A 20686-nucleotide genomic window follows, 5' to 3' on the forward strand; every position below is an offset into this window, starting at 1 on the left:
GCACTCACCAGGGATGGACAGTGAGGACCTTGCGGATGAAGAGGGCAGCAGGCTGCGAGACGTTGGGGTACAGCTTGAAGGCATCAAAGCGCCCTGCCAGGATGCGGTTCTCCGTCTCAATGGGGTCCAGTTCAAAGAATGGTGACCGCCCACTGAGCCTGTGGTGGTGGAGGGGGTGGATGGGCTGAGGGGACAGCGGTGGGAGCTGTCCCCCTTCCCTCCCATCCCTGGCTGGAAAAGCCACTGCTGCCCAGGGTGTCTTCATCTCCCCTTATCTAGCTGGGAAGGGTCTGCCAGGCTACAGCATCCCTCAGCCCAGTGTCAGCTTGGGTCCTCTGTGACACTGAGCTGGGCTGCCTACACTTAAAGGTTCTCATCCCCCTGACCCCTTCTCTTACATGATGTAGGCGAGGATGCCAACGCCCCAGACATCTGCTGCGGAGCCCACTGGGTCCCCCTTCACCACCTCTGGCGCTGTGGGTAGGGGAGCAGATCTGTCATATACACAGAGACACCAGCCCCAGCATCTACAGCAGCCCCAGCACACACAGCATCCACAAAAGTCCCAAATCCCCAGGATCCCAAACACCTACAGCATTCCCAAGACCCATAGCAGCCAAGCAGCCACAGCACTCCACTACTGCACCCTCCAACACCCCTCCCTGATACTGCAGCACCCTGACAGAGCCCAGCCAGCCTCCAAGGATACCCCAACTGCCCCACAGCACCCAGACCCTCCCACTGACCCCAGCAATGCTGCAGAAATCCACAGGCACCCCCATCATCCCAAAGGCCTCCCACCTTCCCCACGGACAGAGTTCCTCCCCATTCCCAAGTCCCCCAGAGCACAGGTATACATGCACACCTTTGGGAATAAGCATGCCCCAGTTCTGTCCCTGTCCACTTCCCCATGCCACTGCACTCCTGGTGCTCCACTCACACATGTACTCCAGGGTGCCAGCACGCCGCCCCAGCTGCCGCAGCACAAGGGGGTTGTAGGTCTGGGCACTGCCAAAATCGATGATCTTGAGGGCATTTGTGCCTGAGACGATGATGTTGTCTGGCTTGATGTCGAGGTGCACAATGCGCCTGCCGTGCAGGTACTCAAGGCCCTGCAGAAGCTGCAGTATGTAGCTCACCACATCGTCCTCCGAGTAGCGAAACCTAGGGGCAAGTGGCATCAGCAGGTAGCCCCATACCAGCAACTGTCCCCTCGTCCCCAGTGGCCCTATGCCCTGTACCTGTCCACAATGCTGTAGAGGATCTCCTTGCCAGCACAGTTCTCACAGATGAGCACCAGGTAGCGGGGTGTGATGTACGCCTCATGCAGGGCCATGATGCGCTCATGGTGCAGTGCCTTGAGGATCTCATACTCCTGCAGCACACTCTGCTTCCGCTCCGCCTCATAGGGCACAATCTTGGCCATGAAGTGCTTCCCTGTGGCATTCTCCTTGCACAGCCGGATCACCCCGAAACGGCCTCTGCGGCATAGGGCAGGATTCAACATCCCTGCCATGGGGTGCTGCAAGAACACCTCAGCAGAACATCTTGTCTCACTGCTACTCACCTTGCTTTCTCGTCTAAAAAGGTATATGGCTTCTGGGGGACACCCTGCCGCAGTGCTGTGCTGTCTTTTGCCCCTGGGACCCCAGCAGCAGCTGGGGGATCCTTGGAGGATGTGGAAGTGGTGGAGGACTCTAGCGCAGGGGGTGATGTGGGGGGCATGGAGATGAAGGAGGTTACCATGTAGGGAGGCATCTTCCGTGCAGGAGTGGTGTTGGGGGTGGGAGATGGTGTGGGGGCTGAGCTGGGCGTGGTTGACACCGGTGAAGTGGTGGGGGACTTGGAAGGAGACAGAGGCTGGGGCTGAGGGGAAGTGTCCGTGGGGGGTGCCGGGGAGGCCTGAGTGGGGGCGTCTGTATGAGGAGGGGCAACAGTCCGAGGGGGGGTGAACATCAGCTCAGGGGGCACATAGACAGTGATGTTGGGTGGAAGGTCAGGATCCGATGGCATGCCCTCTTCATGGGATGCAGGGGGTGGAAGGACCCCTGTGGGGGCACCCTCCTGTTCTGCTCCGGCTGCCTTCTGTACCACTCCCCTGTGCTTTCGTGGTGGTGTGGTGGGAGGGGCCCCTGTGGCCACTGGCTCCAGTTGCTCCTCGTGTGTCTGGGTTGACCGGCTGGAAGCCACCTTCTCAGGAATGGGGACAGCAACATCCTTGGCTGGGGCAGCTTGGGCATCTGCAGGGAGCAAAGGGAGGTGTGAGCCAAGTGGGGGTAAGCTAGGAGTGGACTGTAGGACACATCTCATTTCCCAAAGCCATGGAGGAAAGATGCTGTGGGACTCAAGGATCCCCAAAGCACCCCAGAGCCCACAGGTGACACCATAGCCACCCCACGCCCAAGGGAAAGGGCTTGCTCACCTGCTGCCTCAAGATGCACTTTTACTGAGGGGTTGCTGTAGGGTCCCTGCCCAGCCTTGTTGACACAGGCCACACGAAACTTGGCAGTGCTCCCAAGAGGCAGCTCAGTCACGTTGAAGTAGCAGTCAGTGATACCAGTGCTGACAATCTTCCACTCATGCTCCCCTGCCAAAGCAGAAGTGAGGTAAGGCAAGGGCAGACCAGGGACAGGGGCAGCCCACTGTCCCCTGTCCTTGATTCTGCCAAGCTACAGGGGACAGCCAGGACATTGGGCACCTTTGTCCTGGCTTTTGTCCCCTCTGTGAGCCCATATTCCTGGCTGTGGCTCCCAGGGGATGAAAGGCAGCACCACATACCATCCAGTCTGCGCTCCAGCGTGTAGGTGCAGGGGGCTTTGCTTTCAGCAGGCTTCCACAACACCAGCACCGTGTTCTTGTACTTCTGGGGGATCTCCGGGGTGCCTGGCCGCCCAGGAAGCCCTGCAAGGGTACAGACAGGGTCGGCTCGGTGTCCAGCCAGGGGCAGAGCAGAGCTGCTGCAGTGAGAGTGCATAACAACACATGGGTTCAGAGATGCTGGAAATGCTCATGCAAAACCAGCCTGTCCTCTTTCAAAAGCCCCAGTCTTTTGCAGATGTGGAGAGCAGTACTCAAGTGACCTGTACCAGCTGGTCCCCAGCCATGTGCCCGACTCGTGCCCTTCCTTACGTGCCACAGCCAGTGTGCAGGAGCTGATGGCTGTGCCCAGGATGTTGGCAGCTGCACACTCGTACAGCCCTGCATCCTTCCTGGAGACCTTGGCAATGGTGAGCATCTGACGTCCATCCTTGCAGGAGATGACATTCAGACCACTGTCCGGCTGCAGGGACCTCTTGTCTGTAGGGCAGAGAAAAGGAGAGGGATGATAAGGTGCCCTGTCAGAGTCCACCCACTGAGGCAGTGTAAGCAGCCTCCCACCTTTCATCCAGAGGATCCGTGGGGTTGGGCTGCCAGCAGGAAGGCAGCAGAGGGTCAGCGCCTCGCCCTCCAGCAGCACCTGGTCCTTCAGCTTGATGTGGAAAACAGGGGGAAAATCTGGAAAGCAGAGTGGGGGGGTTAGGCTGGGATGGAGATACACACCCACCATCCTGTCCTGGGGCTGCACCTACCCGATTCACTGGGTGTGTGTGGCCGGCCGGCGGCTAGTGCCTCCTCCCGCAGAAGGCTGGCGGGGATGCTGGGCTGTGAGGCCATTTTCTCCTTCTTGCCCCGGGAGAGCCCCCAGCGCTCCCAGCGGGACCTCTTCTGACTGTCACCCCCACCTGTGGGCATCCAGGGCAGGTGAGAGCGGGGCCAGGCCACGCCTGCCGTGCCCACAGCGATTGGGCCATGGGTTGGCAGCGGGAGTCCCCCGCACGATGCCCTCTCGTCGCTCACCTTTGGCAGAGGCAGAGGAGCCTGTGCTGGCCTCGGAGCGCAGGGACTCAGAGGAGGGGGCGGGGGCGGGGGTGGGCCCTGGTCGCAAGCTCTCGCCCTCGGAGCTGGTGCGGCGGAGTTCCCGGGGCCCCTCGCCCTCCGGCCGTTCGTCCGACACGCTGCGTAGCCGTGCCGAGACCCGCTCCATTGTGGCACTGATCTTCCTCCGCACAGCCACCGCCGGTGACTCGCTCTCCGCACCACCCCCCGGCTCTGACTTGAGGCTCTCTGAATCCCTCCGCTCCCTGGAGCTGGCCAGAGCCATGCTCCAGGAGAAGCGGCGCCCACCAGATGGGGTCTCGCAGCCTCCGTCCTCGCCCACGCTCTTCTTCCTCTCAGCAGGCGGGGTCCGCTTGAGGAGTATGGACATCCTCCGGAAGAAGCCTCCATCCTTCTCCACTTCATGCAGGTCCTGCACCGACTTGGACTTGGCTGCCAGCCCGGTGGGCCGGTCCCTGCGCAGCTCCAGGGGCACGCCGGCTGGTGTAGGACGGTAGATGCCCTCGTCAGAGACTGGGGGGCCGGCCAGGTGCCGGTCCTCGGAGCGGGAGCGGGTGAGGAGCTTCAGCCCCCGGGTGAGGGATGATTCGCGGCCCCGCTTGAACTTAGCCTCAAAGACCTCCTCCGAATCGATGTCCTGGATCACCAGGGAGCTGGAGGAGCCAGTGGGCTTCACCTCCCTCTTTGATGCTGGTGCTGGTGTAGGGGGCTTTGCAGGGCTGGCTGGTGGGGTCTCCTTGATGTTTGGTGGGGGCTCGCTGGTGGTTGGTGAGGGCTTCTCCGTGGCTGGCTCCCCGCCTTGCATGGCTCCCATGGCTTGCATCATCTTGGCATAGGAAGACTTTATGTGGGTTTGGGAAACGGGGGTTGTGGGCTTTGGTGGAGTGGGAGCTCCTGTCCTGGCAGCCCCCTCCCCACTGGCTCCAGCAGCCTTGGTGGGTGTCTTCTCTTCCTGTCCCCTGTCAATGAGTTTCTTCCCTGTGGTGGTAGCAGCCTTGCTAGCCCCGGGTGGGCCATGTTCCTCAGAGATGCGCCTCCTCCCTGAGGCAGCCTTTGAATGGGGGGCCTGGGGTGCAGTGATCTCTGCTGGAGGGGTTGTTGGCGTGCTCGGGGTGTCTGGTGGCACTGTGGGCCGAGCATCGGAGAGGGCAGAGAGAGAGGGGGACTCCTTGAGCCGTTGGGCCTCCAGGCAGGCCACTGGGATCTCGAGGGGGGCACCGGAACGTCTGTGCCGGACAACAGGCTCAGCGTCCCCATGGCTGAAGGAGCTGCTCTTCTGCAGCCGGGACTCAGCGGGGAGGAGACGCGGTGAGGTGGCTTCACTGGAGGCTGCCCGCACCAGCCGTGGCACTGCTGGTGCCTCCAGCCGGGCTGACCGTGAGACTTTCTTGTCAGGGCTGACACCCAGAGTCTCCAGGAGGGGGCCCCGTAGGCCACTGACCTTGCTGTCCCCAGAGCTGCCCCGCAGCAGCCGCTGGCGCATCAGCTCCAGGCGCTGGGTATGATCGTCCTCCCCCCATACCATCTTCCGCCTTGGCAGCTCCATGGAGGCTGCCTTGGCCAGGGCCCGGCGGGGGTCCCGGGCTGCCTCAGCCCCCTCCTCAGTCCCTGGGAGCTGTTGAAGCAGCAGGGCGCTGTCAGCAGAGCTGCCCCTCTTCAGCTCTCCCCGACGGGCACTCCCTGGGGACTCCAGGCTGGAACCCTTCCTCATGGCTTTGCGAGGATACTCCGGCCGCTTCTGGGCTTCAGGGGCATCCTCATCAGAGGAGCCAGGAGCCTCCATCTCTGCACATGGTCGCCGTGGCCCAGCACCCCTTGGCCGCTTCCCCAGGGCCAGCCCAGGCTTTCCTGTGCCCTGGTTCTGCCACTCCATGGCGGAGGTATCCCCCTCTGGCTGCAGCCCCTCGGATGTCCCAATGGTTTCATCATCTGTGGGGATCTCATTGAGTGACATGCGGGAGCCAGAGAACTCCACCTGGTGTGGCATGGGGATGAAGGGCAGCTCATCCAGGTCATCTGAGTCTGAGGAGGATGACAGTGCTGGTGACTCCTTGAGATGCCGGGGCACGGCTATGGAAAGGTGGTTGGACGTGTCCTCCAGCAGCTCTGGGATCGGCCGCAGCACCATGTTGCACTTGTAGCTGATCTGTGAGCGCTGCAGCCAGCAGAGAAGGCTGGATCAGGCCCAGGTGTGTGGCATGGCATCATCTTGCCATTACACATCAATGCCCCCATGCTGCCCAAGACACTATCCCACCTGCCTCCTCCATCCCCAGCCCCTGCCTTCACCTGCCATTTCCGACGGGAGATGAAGAGCTTGAGGTGGTCAGTGCTGATGACCTTCCCCTTGGCCAGTGTCTGTGGGGTGAGGGAATAATGGTGTCCCTTGGAGCCTGCAGCAGGCTCAGGGAACCCCGTGGCCTCTTGGCATTCGGTTTGAGCCCAGGCTCACCTTGAACCAGGGATGCTCCAGGGTCTGTTCTGCATTGGGTCTCCTGTGAACCGACACCATTGGGTGAGAACCACCCAGGCTCAGGGGCTTTGGCCAGGGGAAAAAGGGCAGGAGAATCTGGCTGCCCATGGTGCACCCCAGCAGAGTATTGCATCCAGCCTCTCCCTTGGGCACCCCGATGGATGGGGGTCCCTACACTCCCTTGAGCACAAGGCTCATGCTGAAGGGGCAGGGGATGGGGAAGTAGACCGTACAGTACTCACAGCTTGTCATTGACCAGCACTTTGATGACAAAGCCCTTGGCTTCTCGGGTGAGCCCCTGGAACATCCTCTCCTCAAAGGCTACATTGTAGTTGCGGATGTTCATCAGTGTTGTCTTGTCATTCTCCCCCACAAAGGGGGAGATCCCTGTCAGGCTGCCAAGGAGGAGACACTGTCACTGGGCCATGGGGCGATGAAAAACAGCATGGCAAATGCAGAGAAATGAGGACAGGACCCCAGACCCCATCTCTGGGGTCATGGGGATGCTGGAAACAGTATGGCAAGTACAGGAGACTGAGGACAGGACCTCAGACCTCATCTCTGGAGTCATGGGGACACTAGAAACAGCATGGCAAGTACAGGAGACTGAGGACAGGACCTCAGACCTCAGCCCTGGTGCCATGAGGAGGGCAGAGGTAGGAGCAGCTGGGAAGGAGGCTGAGTCTTTAAAGAGTCATGTGCATGGTCACAGCCTCAGCTCTGGAACTGGTGAGGGAGTAGAAAGGGTGTCCCTTCTGTGAAGACACACCAAGGCACTTACCAGAGGTATGCAATAACCCCCACAGGCCTGCAGAGAGGAGAGCACAGTTACTGCACATCACAAGCTCTCTAGGGTGCCCAGTCTCTCCTGGCATAGCAGGGAGCCCACCAACCACCCAAAGGTCACGCTTACCAGATGTCAGTGACGCTGGAGACAGGGGTCTGGTTGACAATCTCAGGGCCCACGAACTCAGGGGTACCATACTTGCAGTACTGTGGCTCCTCTGACGTCAGCTCCTGTGCATTGCCGAAGTCACAGATCCGGATCTGTTCGCTGCTCAAATCTGCCATCAGGAGGTTTTCTGGCTACAGGACAGTGCAGAGCAGAGGGGAACTTGGCTGGAGGCAGAGGTTTTCCCCAGGGAACAAATATTCCCTGTCAGCAGGACCACTCCCCACCCAGTGCACCAGGAATCCTTTACTGGGGGCAGGAGGCAGGAGAAGTCTGTAAAAACCCACACTCACTTTGATGTCCAGGTGCAGGACACTGTGCTGGTGCAGGTAGCAGATCCCTTCCAGGATCTGCCGCATGTACGACCGGACCTGCAAGAGATGGAGTGAGGAGAGTGGGCAGCCCGAACATGAGTCAGCCACACACAGGCCCTGTGCAGAAGAGGGTGTGGGCTGTGGCCCCCTTAGCCTGATACAATGAGCACTGCACATCTCTAGGCTGGGACAGACCCCACTGTCCCCAGGATCCTTCCCTTCCACATTACTTTGCCCCCCACCAGTGTTCACTCACCTCCGACTCACACACTGAGGGCTTCCTCACCATCCTGTCCAGCAGCTCTTCTTCAGAGCAGCTGGGCCCCAGTCAAGGAGCATAGAAATTCCATGATTCATTATGCCCCACACCCAGCTCCTCTGCACCCACTCTGCCCACCTGATCCCCCCAAAAGCCTCCCCTCCTCCCCTGTGCTGTGCACCCATGGAGCAGCGCCCAGAGGATACAGTTCCATGACCATAATGACGGCATTCTTCTTCTCAAAGGCATCGTGGAAGAAGACGATGCGTTCGTGGTCCAGCTGAGAGAGAATGTGCAGCTCCCGCCGTGCTGATTGCTTGGCCTTGGTCCTCCCAGGGATAAACTTGGCGGCGAAGTCCAGCCGGGTGCTTTTCTCTGTCACCCTCCGCAGATAGGAGAAAGCCCCCCTGCAATTCAGCAGTAGTGGTAAGGGAAGATAAGAAAGTGTGTGAGTAGACGACCTCCCCCTTCCCTGAGGAGCTGGCACAGGCACCCACTCTAGAGGGAGGTGCTTGCAGCCTCAGCAGCTCTCTGTTACCATCCACTGGTGACAGAGGCCCCAAGCCTGGCTTTTCTCTGACCATGCCAGGTCCAGCCTAAGCCTGCACAGGAGCATCCATTGACAGCTGAGAGGAGCCCCAGCACACCAGGATCTGGCATATAATGGAGCTTAGTCCCCTATGTCAGAGCCCCAGGGTGCAGCCTGGCTCCAGTAGCCAACTCCCTGCAGTGCCCAGGATGCCCCATTAGGCCAGTGGACTACCTACCTCCCAATCTCCTCATGCACATCGTAGTAGTCGGTCAGGCGTCGTGCCTTGTGCAGTGCATCCTCCTCCATGGCAGCATCAGCGGTGGGCTGGGCTGGGAGAAGGAAAGGCGCTGGCAAGGGGCTGGCCAGACACCCAGTCTCTACACTCAGGGGCTGGGGAGCCAGTCAGCCATACCTGCCCGCACCACCAGCTCTGCTTTGCAGGAGACCTCCCCAGCTAGGTTCTTGGCTGTGCAGGTGTAGACGCCACTGTCAGTCTCGGCAGCACCCAGCACCACCAGTGAGCACTCATTGTCCTCATACACGAAGCTCAGGTGGCTGCTCTCCTCCAGCAGCTCCCCGTCCTGGGGGTGACAGAGGTATTGGGGCCATCCTATCCCATTCCTGATCAACTCCCACCACCCTTTCCCCATGGGTAGGGCAGGGGACACATCCTTGATCACCAGTGCAGCAACCCAGGTGAGGCAGTGAAGTGTGGCGGGTCTGGTAGGAATATGGTTCAGGAAGGGGTTGGGGGCTTCCAGCCCACCTTGTACCACATGATGTCTGGCAGCGGTTTCCCCTCCACCACCACAGCGAATCGTGGTGTCTCCCCTTCCTGGGCATCGATGTCCTCCATGATGGACTCAAAACGTGGTGCCTCTGCCAAGAGATGGGGCACCATGCGGCAGTGTCAGCCCCCTGCCACTGGCATGGAGTGTACAGCTGTGAGGCACTGCAAGTAGGGGCAGGGGCATGGAGTGACATGGAAAATGCCACTCCAGTGCATATGGAAGTGGGACACCTCTACAGGGCAATCCACCAATGGCATCTGTCTGCAGCAGCATTTGGCAGTCCCTCACTGGAGTGGGGCACTGTGGGGCAGTGCCACTCACAGCACACACACAGGCATGGGGCACTGTGGTAATGCATCTCATGCTATGTATGGATGTGGGGTACTGTGGGGCATTGTGGAGGTGTCCCCTATGGTTCTTGGCTATATGGAACTGGGTGCAATGCCTCCCAATTATACTCAGGGAGGGGACACCCTGCAGCAGTGCCACCCATGGCATATTTTTAAGGGCCACCATGAGGCACTTCCTCCCCATGCGCACAGTTATGGGACACATAACTGCCCAGGCCAGACATGGGTGTGAGGCACCAGGCAGCAGTGCCAATGCATGGTTCATGGTTTTCATCCCCATGATTGCCACCCTATAGAGTGGCATCCCCACAACATATGAGTGTGAAGCACTGTGGAGCAGTGTCATGCTATGGGGCAGTGCCCACATGGCACATGGGCATGGGGCACCACAGGGCAATGCCACCCTCCAGGGAAATGCACCCGCCCGCTCCCCGCCCAGCACATGGGCTTGGAGCACCATAGGGTGATGCCAGCCCCCAGCAGAGAGACACAGCCCCCCAGTGCAGGGGACAGTAGCACCTACCTGCGAGGTGGAGGCGGAGGGTGCAGTGGGCAGCGCCATGGCGGTTGCTCACCTCACAGGCCAGCAGCCCCCCAGCTCCCTGGCCCACACGCAGCAGCCGCAGGCAGTGCTGGTCGTCATCTGGCATCATCATCTCACACGTGCCCTCCAGTTCCCCCAGAACCTGCCCACCCCTGCAGGCACACCAGCTGTCATATCACAGCTCCACAGGCAGACCCACTACCCCATTGATAGATCCCGCCCCATAGCCCCACGACCACCTCCTTACTCACAGTCAGCCCCAGTTCCCACCCCGCAGCCCCCACAAAAAGCTCACATCCCAGTGCTAGCTCTACCTCCTCAATGGCTCTTGCCCCTTAATACCCCACAGATAGCACCCCGCAACCCACCCCCACAACTCTTTGGAGCCCTGGACATCACCTTTGTGTGCAGACCCAGACCAGCCCCAGGGAAGAAGCCTCACATACACATACACATGCACAGTGGGCTGCATGGAGAGGTGGAAGTCCTATATACATCCTGTGGGGTGATGCTAGGCACAGGGCAGGCAACAAGGCACAGTGTCATGTCCTACCTCTTCCAGGTGACAATGGCCTCCACATGGTTGATGGTGATGGTGATGGAGGCTGGCTGGCCTTCTACCACATACACCACGTCTGGCTTGTCCAGGATGACTGGGGCCTCCTCCAGATAGGGACCTGCCAAATGCATTTTTACCAACCCCTGCCCACTCCATGCCACCCAGCCCTGGGCAGCTTACCAGCCGACACGGGACAGAGACCTCTACCCCAGCTACCCACTCCCTCCCCACTGCCCTTCTCACCCCGGTCCAGGAGCTGCACGGGCCCCACAGGTGGGGAGGGCTTGCTGTTTGTCTTGGGAGTGGCAGTGATGACACGGAAGAGGTACTGGGCACCCTTGGTCAGCCTGTGCACTGTGTAGGTGGTGTCCTGCACACCAGTCGCCAGCACCACCCACTGCATTGTGCCCAGCACTTGCATTTGCACCACATAGGTCACCGAGTTGGGGTCTGCAAGGGGAGAGGATCAGTGCAGAGCCTCTGGCATGGAGCTACCATGTGCCCCATCATGGCATTGCCCACCCCCTGCCATCCCCCTGCCCGTACCCTGCCCCCTTACCTATGGCAGCATCCAGCCACTTGGGCTTGTTCCAGGTCAGCGTGATGGCTCTGCCGGTCACTGAGGCCACAGTGGGGGGCCCGTCTGGGGGGGTTGGCACCACATCTGCATGGGGAGGTGGGCAGGGATATAAGCAGAGCCACTGCCCCAGCTTATCAGGGCATCTGCCTCACGCTCTGGGAGATACCAACTGAGGGGATGGATGAGGCCAGCAATTCTTTCTGGTTTCCTGGTCTGCTTGTGGGACTGGCACTGGTCCATGCAGGACCTAGTGGTCCAGGGATGGATCCTGACTGCACAAGGTGAGAACTGCACTGCTGGCCCCACTTTTAGTTTGGATTAGAGACCTCCTGAGGTCCCCTCCATCCTAAACTGCCCTGTGATCCTATTCACCTAGCACCTCATGACAATCCTGAGGCACAGCCTGGCAGGGTGGCTGTGAGCGGCCACACATCCCAAGTGCTGTCTACTGCTACTTACCGGTGACATAGAGGTGTGCATAGCACGTGGCCTTCCCCACTTTGTTGGCGATGACACTTTTGTAGACACCAGCGTGTGCGTGGCTGACAGCCATAAATACCAGACGATGGATGTCTTTATCTGGGGGTAAAGGGAGACACAGGTAAGACCCCACCAACTACGCATCACAGAGCTCCCCTTCCTGCCTCATGGGGTGTAAAGGTCTGGGGGGTGATGCCTCCTTCAAGGGTGTTCCCTCTTCTCCCACCCCATGTAAAGGGACCCCAGGGGGTGGGGAAGGCAACAAGGAGTCCTACATTGCATCATCTTGCGGTCATCAGTGCTGTCAATTCGGGAGCCATTGTGGTACCAGGTGATGGAGGGGTAGGGCATCCCGGCCACCTGGCACTCCAGCACGGCCTCTTTCGACTCCACCACGTCCAGGTTGTGTAGTGGCTTCAGGAAATCGGGCATGGTGAAGCACTCTGCCTCTGTCTCCACCTGCTCTGGCTCCTCTGGGATGGATGGCATCTTCTCCAGCTTAGAGCTGCAAGAGTCCACACATGCTCATGATGGGAGCATGGTGTGGTGCCCCCAGCTCAGCCCCAGCCGCAGGCTTTGCGTAAGCCTGTTGTATACCATGTCCCAGAGGGGAGCAAGCAGGGGGAAGCAGATTCCAGTGACCATCCAACTCTTACATCTGGGAGGCTGCAGATGGCCTTGGCTCCTCCACATAGAGCTCAGCGGAGCACTCCACAAGGCCATGGGTGTTCCTGGCGGTTGCCTTGTACTGCCCTTCATCTTCACTGCCCACATGCACGATGACCAGTGAGTGCAGCCCTCCGTCCTGCTGAATCCGCACATTCTCCCCCTCCTGCACTGGCAGGCCTGTGCAGAGACACACACCAGCATCAGCAGCAGCATTGCCTCCAGTCCCAGCCAAGTGCAGCCTTTGGGTGCAGCCCCCAAGGAGATGAGGAGAGCTCTCCTTGTAGGGCCCTTGGCAAGCTCTCTGGGCTTGGGGGTTACCAAAGTGAGTCCAGGTAACCGTCGGAGGAGGAGTCCCACTGATCATGCAGACAAAACGCGCTGTCCGCCCTTCCACCACGTCCACATCCTCCAACTTGCGGGTGAAGAGCGGCTGCACAGAGGGCTGCACTGTCAGCCGGGCGCTGCAGGTCAGCTCATCTGTGAGGAGAGCAGGCACTGTGAGCCCCCACAGCACACACCTGTCCACGGCAGGAGGCAGCCTGTGACTTCTCCCAGTTGCAACCCAGAAATCAGTGTGGCTGTGGGTGAGCATACCCCATACATGGTGGGGGCTGAGCCCAGGTGTGTAGGGCTCCAGGCTCTGTCCCTATGCAGGGCAGGGGGGTACAAAGGTCCCTATGCCCAGGCCTGGGGCTCTGATGGCAGCAGGCCCCTCTTTCCTCCCTGCACAGCAGTACAGGTGCCAGCAGCAAGCTGGGGTGGGAGGGTGCCCTGCCCTCCCCATAGGGCAGGAGATGACAGCTGGCTTATCCCCTTGGGGACGGGGCAGCGATGCTTAAGCAGGTAGTGCCAGCACATGCAGCATCCAAGGAGCAGCATGGGGATATGAGGAGGCTGAATGCTCCAGGTGAGGGGATTTCCAGTAGGGACCACTTTGCCATGATGGTGGTGTCACCCACCCTGTGAAAGGATGGGCAACAACATTCTCAGGCACACACTCACCTCCCTGAGCCCCAAACTGCTGCTACCTTCAAATCCCCACAGGCATACAGCCTCCTTCATGGAGGATTGCACAGGCACCAGCCACAGGGTGTAGGGAATGCTGCTTCTCCCTGCAACCCCCCCCAACCCTGCTGTCTAGGTGGGCAGGAGAGTAGACTGTGTGGGACAGGGCTGTGGGCAGCATGCACAGGCACAGGTGTGTCAGAGCCATGGGACAGAGGCCCATGCAACTCCTGCTGAGCTGCTGCCAGTGATGGTTTGGTGGGAGAGGTTGGGAAGCCCTGACTCTCTGCCCATTTCCCCACCACCTCCCAAGCCAGCAGAGACACATCAGTACTGGAACAGGGTGCCCAGAAGCTCTGAAGCCAGGGGACAGGGACAGCTGGACTCCAGGCCTGCATCCACTTAGTGCAGCCATGGAGCAAATGCATCTTCCCGTGTTTCAGTGAGCCACATGCATGCTGGTAGAGAAGCTGAGTGGAATGGGGTGGGACAGAGCTACAGGGCTCAGGGTGCTGAAACCCAAGAACTAATGCACACCAGGTTTCCCTGAGAAATCTTCCCAGTTCCTGGGGCACCAACCACTGCCTATCCCTCCATCTCCCTGTACCTCACCTCCAGCACTCACAGCTACATCCCTGGGGACAAGAGCCCTGAGCCCAGGGTAGGGGGTCTATCCACCCCCCTAGGGCCAAGCCCTGAGTGAGAACCCTCCCGGGGAGCTGCATGCCCACCTCTTACCTTTGGCAGTGCTGAGCTTGCAGGTGTAGATTCCACTGTCGTCTTCATGCACAGAGGTAAGCAGCAGCTTGCACTTGCGCCCATCAAAATGCATCTTGCATTTGAGTAGGGCAGGCTGGAGCAGCCGGCCCCGGGACAGCCAGTCTACGTCCATGTCTGGCGGGCCGGCCACCATGCACTCAAAGACCGCCATCTCCCCCGCCCCGACCACCAAGTCCTGCAGGGGAACCACGATGGCCAGGGACTGGCACTCAGGGCGAGCTGCCCGGGGAGGGGGGAAGAGAGAGAAAGAAAGAGAGAGATGCATCTCAGCAACTGAAAAGCAACCAATGGAGGTAGCAGGGATGGAGTGGGAGTACATGCAGGGCACTGGTTCATGCAGGGAGGGGGCCTGGTGCAGCGGGCAAGGAGTGCAGCAGGGAAGGGTGGGATGGGAGGCGAGATGTGGAAAGCAGAGCTGAGCCAGGGAGGGGGCTGGGGGTGAGGGGAGGTGTCCGTGCCAGGAACACACCACACAGCGCTTTACCAAACAGATTTTATTAGAGCTACAAAAAAAAAAGGGTCACGGCCTCGCAGCCCGTCCCCCCCGTCAAGACCCCTCCCTGGGGAGAAGAGACCCACAGCCAGGGGATGCTCCTGAGGGACCCAAGCCCTGGGGCTACAAGGGACTTGGTGGCCAAGCTGGGACCTGAGTGGCCACCGTGAAGCCAAAGGGGCCAATGCTCTCCCTCCCCGCTGCACCTCACGCAGGGTGTTCCCCTGTGGGGTCCCTGGGGTCCCCTGTCTCCCGTGCTCCAAGGTGACTGTCACAGAGCTGTGACCGCACTGCAGCCCCTTCCCTACAGCCCTGGCCGGCACGGCGGCAACCGTGGGCTCAGCTTCCCGCTCCCTTTCCCTGGGCAGCAAGAGAGAGGCAGCAGAACACGCAGACAGGGACAAACGGATGGAGCAAGAGACAAGACAGCATCATCTGGGCACCCTGGCCCGGCTGAGGGGGTGCCTGCTGCTCCCCTGCTGCTTCCCCCACCCCGCCTCGGTTACGCCTGCCCCGGCCATGTGGTGAGCCCCTGCCCGCAGTCGAGGGCCCGCGCGTCCCCGCGGTGCGTCCAGGACGAGGCGGCGGATGGAGAAGGAGGTAATAACACAAGGTGAGATCCACTGCCTAAGAGGTGTCCAACTAAGAGCCCCGCAGCCGCGGCTCTGAGAGATGCACCCCCTTATCGTACTCCCCCTGCGTACAGACAAAAACCGCAGTCAGCAAGCAGAAGGGTTAGTGCGGAAGCGACGGGACCGGCACGGACACATATGCCAGCGCCGGCACGAGGGGTGCAAGTGGGCAACAAGGCACGGAGCCATCTGCTGAGCTCCCCAAGAGGGCCTGGGGTTAGGCCATCACTCCTGCAGCCCAGCTCCTGCCAGTCGTGGGACACTGAGATGGCTTCCGCTCCCACCCCCGTGCCGCCGCGCTTTGCTGTAGGCTGGGAGCATTATCCCGGCAGCGTACAAGCAGTGCAGCCAAGGCCCGGGTGGGATCGGCACAGCTCAGGGGGGCTCAGGCAGCCATCAGCAGGGAGGGCTGGGGGGAGCAGGGCACACACAGCAAAGGGCAAGAGGAGGGAGGCAGCATCAGTCATCCCCACAGGCCCCCTCCCTGGCCTCGGGGATACCAGACAGAGCCTGGATATCAGTCCCAACTCCCCCTTCACCCCTCTAAAGTGCACACATACTTTGGGGTCCTAGGAGGACCACAGCAGGGCTGGGGAGCAATAGCAAGGAAAGGAGACTGGACGTCAGTCAAGTCCCATGCATATGGGACATTGCTGGAAATGGGTAGAGAGGGCCCTCTGCAAGTTGCCCTGTGCCTGGCACAGAGCTTGCAGGCAGCCTGGGACGAGGAGGGAACAAGTTGCAGGGCATGAGGAGGACATGTTTCCTACAGAGCCCCCAAGGCCAAAAGCCCTCCCTGGTCAGCCAGGGGCAGCACCTCACCCCATAAGGGGGTGGCGGGGATGGGACATGGGTTAAAGCTGGAGTGTGAGAAGCACTTGAATCTGGGTCAGATCAGTGGGGCTCTGGAACAACAGGCAACAGGTGGGACTCAGGGCTGCACATCTGGATGAGACAGCAAAGGCAGCCTGCCTTCTGCTGCAGGGCCAGCCTCTGTGGACAGCTCCAGGCACACAGCTCCACTTTCCACCTGTGCCACCACAGGGTGGGCTGGCTTGTCTCCCTTTCTTATGTTGCACCACCAAGGAGGGGTGTGCAGTGGCCCCATCCCCACAGTTCATGCAGGGCACTAGAGCCAGCTGGTCTCTCAGGTTCTTGGGTAACATACTCAGGGAGTTTTACCTCTGACCTCCAGCTTGGCCTCGCATTGCTTGGTGCCATACTCGTTGACGGCCTTGCAGGTGTAGAAGCCGGTGTCAGTGTGCTCCGCCGCCAGGATGTGCAGTGTGAAGAGCCCTCGCACTCCCTCTGCCTCCTCTGCGTGGTGCCGGCGGCCATACTTCACTGGCTGCCTGTTTCTCAGCCTGCTCCAGACAGAGGCAGAAGATCGTGGTCATACCTGCACACCAAGTGTGGCTGTCCCCAAAAAAACTTCCAACACTCCCTGCTCAGGATGAGAGCTCCATGCTAACCATCCCCAGATGGAAAAGTCACTGTGCCTGTCCCCTCCTTTTCTGCCTAGCTGCGACCCCAGAGAGCAGCAGGACTCACCAGTAAATGATGGGCTTGGGCTCCCCACGGACGCGAACGGTCATGCTAACATCCTGCCCCTCCAGCACCGACTGGTCCGACAAGGATACCTGGGGAAAGAGGGGTCAGAGAACAGCAAGCACCATCTGCACACATCCTCATCACTGCAACCAGGGTTGTCTATCCCCTGTCACAACAGGAGTACCAGGGAAGCTGCTGGGGCATAGCCTACCCAGGTGCTGGGAGGACCCCACATCAGATCAAGGGGTAGGAAGACCTGACCCAGCATCTCCTGGCACCGAGGACCACAGCACTGCAGTGACAGGGCACTGTACCCCTCCACCAGTTCCTGGGGGATTTGTTATCTCACCTCAAAGGTGGGTGAAGCCTTGAAGGTGGTCTCTGGGGAGCCACGGGCAGCCCCATGCTCTGCTCTTGGCTGCAACTTCATGGCTGGTCGGTGCTGGGGGGTGCCGGACTCGGGGAACTCTTCCAGGGGGCTCAGGTACTCCTCGTCCGATGTGATGGGGCTGGCCTGGCCGATGGCGGGGGGCAAGTTCCCATGCCGATCCACAGCGGGTGCTAGCACAGAAGAGGCCGGATAAGGAGCTGACAGCAACCGGAGCCGGGCAGGCGGATTAGGGCACCCCTTCCCACTACCCTGCATTACAGGGGTGGACACCCACCCCTCGGCACATCACGGCTCGGCAGTGGCCGGCAGCGAAGGGGTGCATGGCCGCGCCGGCGGAGGGGGTGAGCTGCACGCCGCGGGATGATAAGGGGACGCGATATTCCGCAAGGCGACAGCAGGGCTCAAGTGGCTCTTACGCAGCAGCCCGCGCTCCCATCCTTAAGCCGCCCGGATTCCCGGGATGGCTGTCCCTGCCCGGGCCGGCACGGCTGAAGGTGACATTGGCAGCTGCGCTCCCCCCTGCAGGCCGCCCGCCCGCCGGTCCGCGCCATCGGGGGCCGGACTGGGGGACTCGCGGGGTGCGGGATACAGGGGCCGGCGGGGACGGGATGGGGAGCAGCGAGCGGCACGGGGAACTGACAGAGCCCAGTCGCCACCATGGGGGTGCCGGCCCCTTCAGCCCGGCCGCCGGAGCGCTCTCAAGCTCCCTGCCTGCGCCGGGGGAGGCGGGCGGCCTGCCCGGTACCGGGCAAGATCTGCGTCCCCGCGCTTCCGTCATGCCCGCGGGCAGCTTCCAGCGGAGAGCTGGGAGCCTGAGCCCGACCTCCCTCTGTCCGCACCCCACCTCCCCGAAGCTACCCGCACTCACCGGGGCGACGGCAGCCCCGCGAGCCGACCCGCGGCACACCGCCGAACCGCCGTCGGTGCCGGGCGCCTCCAGCTCGCAGCGCCGCCGGCCCGATGAGCCCTCCCCGCCCCAGCGCCGGCCGGCCCCCGGGGCTGGGCCAGCAGCGCGGGGGAGGGCCCGCGGCGGGCCGGGGTCTGCCGGGGCCCTTCGCGGCCCCCCACCGCTCTGCCCGGCCGGCCCTGCCCGGCCGCGGCTGTCCCTGGGTGTACAGTCCCGCCTAAACACGGAGCGTGGAAGTTTTGGACGCTTCAAGCCCTCGGGGCAATTCTGAGCCTCTGCCTGCCGCCCAGAGACACTCTCTTGGAATGGGGAGGGTTTGGGGGGTTCAGCGGACTGGGTATCCCCATGGCCAGCGGGGTAGGGGTCTGGTGGGGTTCTCCCCGGCTAGCAGCTTGGTGGGCGGGCAGGGTATCCCCACAGCTAATGGTTTGTGGGGCGGGGGTCTCCCCGCGGCTAGCAGAGTGGAGCGCGGAGATACACCCACAATTTGCAGGTTGGTGAGCAGCTTGGGATATCCCCACGGTTCACATGCTGGAGGTAGGAGCACCTACATGGTTTGCAGGCTGAGGGCAGGGGTACCCACATGGTCTGCAGGTTGTAGGGCAGGCTGGTGTACCCCCATGTCTAGCGGGACACAGGGCAGGTGCGGGAGCTGGAGACTGGGCTGCTTGCTGGGCGCCAGCGGATGCTCACAGCCTGACCCCGCTCCCCCCACGGTAGGATCCTTCCATGGCTGCCCGGAGCACGTCAGCTGCTTTGGTTCAGACAGAGCCTTGTAGGGTAAGGAAGCCGGTTTCTTCCCAGTGACAGCAGCGGCAGAGCTGGCAGCCCGCCTACCGCGGCGCCAGCCCTCGCTCCCTCCCTGTCTGCCTCCCTCCTTCCCTCCCGGCCTCCCTCCATCCGCCGGCCGCGGCACTCACCGGGCCGCACGCTGAGGATGGCACTGCAGCAGGTGGCCCCCACCTCGTTGGCGGCGGTGACAGTGTACAGCCCGGCGTCGGCCACCCGGGCACTACGCACCAGCAGCGTGTGGCGCTCGCCCTCCGCCTTGATGGGGCGCGTCGTGCTGCTCCGCAGCGGGACCCCGTCCTTCCTCCAGGACACTGCCGGCAGAGGCGGGGGTCACGCGTGGGCAGGAGAGTCCGAGCTCTCCCGGGGTTTGCGCAGGGTCCCGGGGAGGCCAGGCGCTCCTTTGCCTGCCCTGAGGACCCATTTGCTCTGGGGAGCAGCCCCGGGATCCCACGGCTCTCTGACGGAGAGACCGTGGCTGGTCCCTATATGCTTCCTGACATCCTCCTGCCCTCCAGTGGAGGCTGGAAGACGGAATTAAAGCGGCTTGGCTTGTGCCTGGCTTTGGCAACTGGCACCTGCCCTGGATGCCCAGCTGCCCCCGCGCTGTCCTGGATACAGCGTGCCCGGAAGCTTCTGGCCGCGGGAAACCACCTGAGTTGTCCCAACAACAGCGCAGAGCATCAGAGAATTACAGAATGGTTTGGACTGCAAGGCACCCTGATGATTATCTAGTTCCAGCAAACCTCCCCCGCCATCGGCAGGGACGCCACCCACCAGATCAGGTTGCATCACCCGTCCCTGCCCGCGCAGGGCTCAGTAGCCCTTCTCCCACTTTCCCAACAGCCCAGCCCAGCACTGGGGGACAGTAGGCACCCTGTCCTCTGCACCCTGTCCTGGCAGGCAGTGCCCAAGCACTTCTCTCCTGTCTGAGGGGAGGAAGGGTTGAAGGGGTGGGCACATCACCTCCCCTGAGATACCCAGCTCAGCACCAGTTGTCCCACTCATACCGTGTAGCTGGGACACGGACATGCAGGGAGTCCATCTGCCACGCTCGTGCCCCTGACACCCAGCCCCAGTGTGGCTCACCTTCTGGCTGGGGGTTGGCCGTGACAATGCACTTGAGCAGCACCTCTGCCCCCACGACCACTGCCATGTCCTGGATGGGGATCTCAAAGATGGGGGCTTCCAGAGGGTCTTCACCCGCTGAGACATAGGAGTCATCTGAGGACTCTGCACAGGGAGAGATGGGCCCCGTGGCTGTCAGGAGGGTGATGTGAGTGGGTCCTGTGCCATGCTGGGCTGCATGCAGGCAGAGCATGGGTCTCCCAGCTCACTGGTCAATCACAGCCTTGCTGGGCCATTAGCAGGTACTCAGGCCAGGCAGTGGACAAAAAGGCCACATCAGGATCCACCATGGCACAGAGCAGGCAGTAGGGACAAGACAGGGGACCATGGGGCAGGAAGCACACAGCTTGCTGTACATCCCCATTGGGCATAAGAGATGATGTGACAGCGGGGTATGGAAGTAGGATTGTTTAGCCTGCTGCACCCCCTGCCCTAAACTTCCCCCAATCCCTTGCGGGATGCTGGCTGCTGCACCCCAATACATTAGCAAGCACCTGCCAGCTCCCTCCCCTCTCATGGCCCCAGCACATGGACAGAAGTCCTGGGGCTGTGCCAGGAGTCTCAGACATGTGGGCCTGGCACTTCTCTGGCTAGAGCAGAGCCTGGAAGAAGCTCCTAGCCCAGGTATAGT

General features: G+C 61.3%; 1 protein-coding gene across 2 annotated transcripts in view; it reads right to left on the reverse strand.

The window, feature by feature from the left end:
* Positions 1–20686, reverse strand: part of SPEG (striated muscle enriched protein kinase) — a 38817-nt gene that overhangs the window by 1557 nt on the left and 16574 nt on the right. For both annotated transcript variants that reach the window (XM_066322917.1, XM_066322918.1), the window contains 36 exons: positions 20017–20160; positions 19059–19241; positions 17190–17401; positions 16841–16929; positions 16472–16653; positions 14123–14383; positions 12698–12856; positions 12367–12556; positions 11986–12215; positions 11690–11809; positions 11210–11314; positions 10894–11100; positions 10645–10768; positions 10071–10243; positions 9173–9285; positions 8819–8987; positions 8642–8735; positions 8081–8281; positions 7872–7932; positions 7595–7672; positions 7263–7435; positions 7131–7157; positions 6592–6744; positions 6329–6371; positions 6166–6234; positions 3838–6031; positions 3570–3722; positions 3379–3495; positions 3130–3297; positions 2779–2901; positions 2423–2587; positions 1568–2240; positions 1242–1481; positions 941–1164; positions 399–474; positions 9–158 (listed from right to left, as the gene is read on the reverse strand). In XM_066322917.1, the coding sequence (XP_066179014.1) occupies positions 9–158; positions 399–474; positions 941–1164; positions 1242–1481; positions 1568–2240; positions 2423–2587; positions 2779–2901; positions 3130–3297; positions 3379–3495; positions 3570–3722; positions 3838–6031; positions 6166–6234; positions 6329–6371; positions 6592–6744; positions 7131–7157; positions 7263–7435; positions 7595–7672; positions 7872–7932; positions 8081–8281; positions 8642–8735; positions 8819–8987; positions 9173–9285; positions 10071–10243; positions 10645–10768; positions 10894–11100; positions 11210–11314; positions 11690–11809; positions 11986–12215; positions 12367–12556; positions 12698–12856; positions 14123–14383; positions 16472–16653; positions 16841–16929; positions 17190–17401; positions 19059–19241; positions 20017–20160 (7843 nt within the window). The remainder of the gene's footprint in view (positions 1–8; positions 159–398; positions 475–940; positions 1165–1241; positions 1482–1567; positions 2241–2422; positions 2588–2778; positions 2902–3129; positions 3298–3378; positions 3496–3569; positions 3723–3837; positions 6032–6165; positions 6235–6328; positions 6372–6591; positions 6745–7130; positions 7158–7262; positions 7436–7594; positions 7673–7871; positions 7933–8080; positions 8282–8641; positions 8736–8818; positions 8988–9172; positions 9286–10070; positions 10244–10644; positions 10769–10893; positions 11101–11209; positions 11315–11689; positions 11810–11985; positions 12216–12366; positions 12557–12697; positions 12857–14122; positions 14384–16471; positions 16654–16840; positions 16930–17189; positions 17402–19058; positions 19242–20016; positions 20161–20686) is intronic.

This window comes from Sylvia atricapilla, chromosome 7 (genome assembly GCF_009819655.1).
Source record: "Sylvia atricapilla isolate bSylAtr1 chromosome 7, bSylAtr1.pri, whole genome shotgun sequence".
Taxonomy (NCBI): domain Eukaryota; kingdom Metazoa; phylum Chordata; class Aves; order Passeriformes; family Sylviidae; genus Sylvia; species Sylvia atricapilla.